This window comes from Hoplias malabaricus, chromosome Y (assembly GCF_029633855.1).
Source record: "Hoplias malabaricus isolate fHopMal1 chromosome Y, fHopMal1.hap1, whole genome shotgun sequence".
NCBI classification, from domain to species: domain Eukaryota; kingdom Metazoa; phylum Chordata; class Actinopteri; order Characiformes; family Erythrinidae; genus Hoplias; species Hoplias malabaricus.
This window is the reverse complement of record NC_089820.1, coordinates 14,027,154-14,032,004: the sequence shown is the minus strand read 5'-3', so window position 1 is coordinate 14,032,004 and position 4,851 is coordinate 14,027,154. Positions and strand designations below refer to the sequence as shown.

The 4,851-nt window shown below is 40.2% G+C and overlaps 1 protein-coding gene across 1 annotated transcript; it reads left to right on the top strand.

Moving 5' to 3' along the window:
- The first annotated feature begins 792 nt into the window (after positions 1-792).
- Positions 793-1,842, top strand: LOC136677951 (alpha-(1,3)-fucosyltransferase 7-like). The gene has a single exon (XM_066655669.1). The coding sequence runs from the start codon at positions 793-795 to the stop codon at positions 1,840-1,842; it is 1,050 nt and encodes a 349-aa protein (XP_066511766.1).
- Positions 1,843-4,851: the final 3,009 nt, after the last annotated feature.

Sequence of the window (4,851 nt, the reverse complement as noted above, 5' to 3'; positions counted from 1 at the left end):
AAAGTATTTAAAATGCACATTTAAATAATGATTAAATCACAAATTAATTTAAGCTTTTATTTATTAATAATTAAATGACATATTTAATTAATTCTCCTTTTAATTAATTATTTCTTTTTTCATTTAATTATAAAATATTGCCATAAAACCCCTCCATACACCGTAGCTCTTAAAGAGAGATAACAAACCAACACATAACAGAAGCAGAACAGAACAGAAACATAGATGTTTAATTCCAAATCACTCCATATGAATGTAGTGCACTATGCAAGTCATAGAATCACTGTATCTAGATATTAATAGCACATTTATATTTTATATAAGGGTGGCGCAGCAGGTTGCGTTGAAGTCACACAGCTCCAGGGACCTTGAGATTGAGGGTTCAAGTCCCGCTCCGCGTGACTGTCAGTGAGGAATTTGGTTTGTTCTCCCTGTGTCTGTGTGGGTTTTCTCTGGGTGCTGCAGGTTCCTCCCATAGTCAAAAGAAAACACACATTGGTAGGTGGATTGGTAACTCAAAAAAGTATCTGTAGGTTTGAGTGTGAGAGTCGCCTTGTTAAGGACTGGCGCCCCCTCCAGGGTGTGTTCCTGTCTTGCACCCAGTGATTCCGGGTTGGCTCCAGACCCACCATGACCCTGAACTGGAAAAGCTTTACTTTGTATTTAGGTGTAATGCATTGTAAAGCACTTTTTACTTGTTCTAAAAAGGTGCTATATAAATAATCATTTACTAATTTAGATTTACTTACTTACTCTCAACAGGAAAGAACTTACCCGCTGTGGTTAAGCTGGATGACCATTTTCTCCATGGGGTATTTACGGTGTTCAGTAGGTGCCCTTATTTTCCTCAGCTTCATCTCTCTAATGCTACATCTGCTGCTTTTCTGGCAGCTGAAACCCAACCAGGACCATGTGCGTCCCCAAAATCTGACCATCCTGCTGTGGCAATGGCCTTTTGGAGTATCCTACAGCCTAAAGGGAAATGTTTGCTGGGAAATGTTTAGCATCCCTGGTTGCTTCCTTAAAGATAATCAGTCTATGTTCTCTCATGCTGACGTGGTGGTTTTCCACCACCAGGAGCTTTCAAATGGTTGCTCAATGCTGCCGTTACATCTGCCTCGTCCACCAAGGCAAAGGTGGATTTGGTTGTCACTGGAGCCTCCACTCAACAACCACAATCTCAGTGCCTTCAATGGCTTGTTCAACTGGACCATGAGCTATCGCAGTGATGCAGACATCTTTATGCCTTATGGAAAGCTAGTCGCAAAAAAGAACACGAGCACATACTTTATCCCACAAAAACAAAATTGTCTAGTGGCCTGGGTGGTCAGTCACTACAAAGACCAACAAAAAAGGTCCAAGGTATACCAGCAACTTAGAAAACACATCCCGGCTGAGTTGATTGAAGTATATGGTCACTGGACCCAAAGACCACTGGCTGACAAAAATTTACTCTCAACTATATCTCGGTGTCTCTTTTATCTTGCCTTTGAAAACTCAGAGCACAAAGATTACATCACAGAGAAGCTGTGGCGCAACTCTCTGCAAGCAGGAAGTGTCCCAGTGGTGCTTGGACCTCCTAAATCCAACTACGAGCGTCTGTTGCCCTTAGATGCCTTCATCCATGTGGACGACTTCAGCAGTGCCAAGGAGCTTGCTGGTTTTCTACAACATTTGGCCTCTGATAGAAAAAGCTATGAGGCCTACTTCAGATGGCATGACAGTCATGAAGTGAAAACCTACACAGACTGGAGAGAAAGACTGTGCACAATCTGTTCAAATTACCACAAGCTACCTATGCACAAAGTCTACCAGGACCTGTATGGCTGGGTCAACAAGTAGAATCACACTTGATGCAAAAGATGATTTTGGTCTAAGACTTTTATTGTTTAACCATTTCATTGTTATCCATAAGTTCCCTTAATCAAACATCTGTGACATGCTTTGGTCAAAAAGCTCCTGTCCCTTTAAACGTAGTGTCAGCCATAGATGCTCCACCCATAAGGTGATGGAGAGTCTGGTGCTACATTCATGTGTAAGTCGGGTGGTAGATTCCTCAGAGGTCCAACTTGTTTCCTCAACTTGGTCGCATTCATGTGGTTTTTGTGGGAAGTTTTTTAAAAAGCATGGATGCTCTCAAGAGTTCCTGATTTTAGCCCTGTTTTTGAACATAAATATAGCAGAACAACATGAATTAAGTACAAATTGTACATTATTATTTGATATTTAATTGCTAATGGACTGTTCCGCCATGTTGGAAACAAGGCTTACATCACAACTTGGGTAGTTCGTGCTGCATTGAAAATTTTCAGAGGGTGTTCATGTGGTGTCTCCTGGTGGAAACTATTTTCCAACACCACTTGAATGCAGCATGATACTTACAGTGCACAAAGCTGGCCTCAATGTCTGGATTCTGCCATTGCCTTGCATTCTGATTGGCTCTCTGTACATCCGCATATACGCACTTCCACATGCATCAATTGTACTGGCTCTTACTGGTCCATCATGAATCCCCTCCTTCTACATGTCAAGCCAAATTAGCAGACTTGTTATTGGTCCTTTGCATGTCAGTCAAGTTCCTTTTCCTGCAGTAATAGACAGTTCTTGGCCTCTTTAAATGGTGAAAGTTACCAGATTCACCCTAGAGAATCTGGCAATGCGAGACTACTTTAAGTGAAACTGACCCACAGCACAATTCAGTGTGAGAGCCCAAAATTGAGGAGCAGAAGCTCTTGTTTTAGCCATTTTTTCTCTCTGTTTTCTTTAATATCTGTTATTGTTTTCACCATATTTCACTTTCAATAATTTATCATTTATCAATAATTTATAATGTAATGTTGTATTTACTTTGCTACACTTGACCTCGCCTTTTCTCAGTCACAAAAACATAGGTCAAGTGCTGTGATTGGAGAGGCTCAGTTAACACAAGCTGGAGAAATTTAGACGAGGAGGCAGGACAATTCTGAAACACAAAATTTACTTCTTTTTTTCCCACATTTTCCCACAGATTTATGCAGATCACAAAATTGAACTGGTCTGTTTAATTTTATTTCAGTTTGCAGTTTGGCAAGAGTGCCAGTTCCCCAAATGAATGTGCACATGTGCAATTCTCAAAATGATGTGCACATGCACTGAAACAGTAATTTATTTTCATAATGTTACTTTCAAAATGCCACAGTGCTGGACTGTCCTAGATCTACACGAGGCAGGTTAAAAACATGGTTACACCCTCTGCCCTTTTGTAAAAGGGAAATGGTAACAGTTTTGCATTTAAGATGCTAGCAGCACAGAAGATATATGAATTAATCTGATATTTGTTAAATCCATGCAGATACCAGAGCCCAGTTGGTCAAGTGATTTCAAATTGAGCGATAACATTTGCAAAAACCAAACCAAAGAATAAAAAATATCCTTTTTCATCTGTACAATTAAGTTTTTGGTGCTTTAACAATTATACACGTTTGTTATAATAATGCAAAAGCATAGTTTACATAAATATCAATGAAAGCTCCTTCAGTTTTTGTTATAATATACCTTATAACATATTATACCTATACTTAACATCTTTAACAACTTCTCAAAATCACTGTGTTGTTGGTTCTTATGAAGTGAGTGATTTGTAGCTGCAAAAGTTCCCCTTTTTCTCAGAGGAGGTGGGGAGAGTAGTCTGAGTTTGTTGGAGATGTTTGCTTGTGAAACTGAAAAGGTTGTTGACTGCATGTGAGTCAGAATAGACTCTGTCCACACCAGCCATGGGTGTGTGCACATGCAATAGTTTAAATAGAACATCTCTTTATGAGAATATGTAGTTCCCACAATGAGTGAAGGTGTCAAGAAATGACTTGAACAATTACATAACGTGTAGCAACTTTATACTGTAAAAAGGATTTTCATATTAAAACTATTCGGAAAAAAAGATTATTTCAAGAAACGAGAAGGTTCTTTAAGGCAAGGGGTGGGGGGGACTCTAGACCTGGACTGCAGGACTCCACAGATGGAAATTGTATTGGATGTTAGATCAGATGGAGAAGGAGCTGCAGGCCCTGTCCTCTAAATACTTTCACCACACCTAAAAAAATTTAAAAATTCTTTAGGGAAGCAAAAGTGGTTTCTGTATTGTGTCACATCAAATTGTGTCACACCACAGGAGAAATGCTAGCACAGTATCCGTAGTTTCAGGTGCTGCACATCTTGATGGTATGGTGTGGTATATGGGGTACAAAGATAGTGGGGCTATTCTTCATCAATGGAAACCTCAAGGCCACTGGATATATGAAATTGCTACATGATGATGTGTTTTCCTCTTTATGCACTGAAGCTGGCACGTTCACTGAGTTTTTCCAGCAAGGTGGTGCACCACCACATTATGGGCGTCAGGTCCGAGCATTCCTAGATGAACAGTTTCCTGGAAAGTGGATTGGTCGTTGTGGGCCAGTTGAATGGCCCCCAAGGTCTCCCGATCTGACCCCCTTAGACTTTTATTTTTGGGGTCATCTGAAGGCAATTGTCTGTGCTGTGAGGATACGAGATGTGCAGCACCTGAAACTGGATACTGGAAGCCTGTGCTAGCATTTTTCCTGCGGTGTTGCTATCAGTGTGTGAAGAGTGGGAGAAGAGGGTTGCATTGACAATCCAACACAATGGGCAGCACTTTGAACACATTTTATAAGTGGTCAGAAACTTGTAAATAACTCTCTTGTAAATAGAATAAAGTTACATTAAAACCAATTGTTTTCTTGTGAAATTCCCAATAATTTTGATGTGTCACATGACCCTCTTCCCATTGAAAAAACAAAAGTTGGATCCAAAATGGCCGCATTTAAAATGGCCACCATGGTCACCGCCCATCTT

What these genes read in the sequence shown, in the direction of transcription:
- LOC136677951 (XM_066655669.1), top strand. Translation starts at nt 793, where the DNA reads ATGACCATTTTCTCCATGGGGTATTTACGGTGTTCAGTAGGTGCCCTT.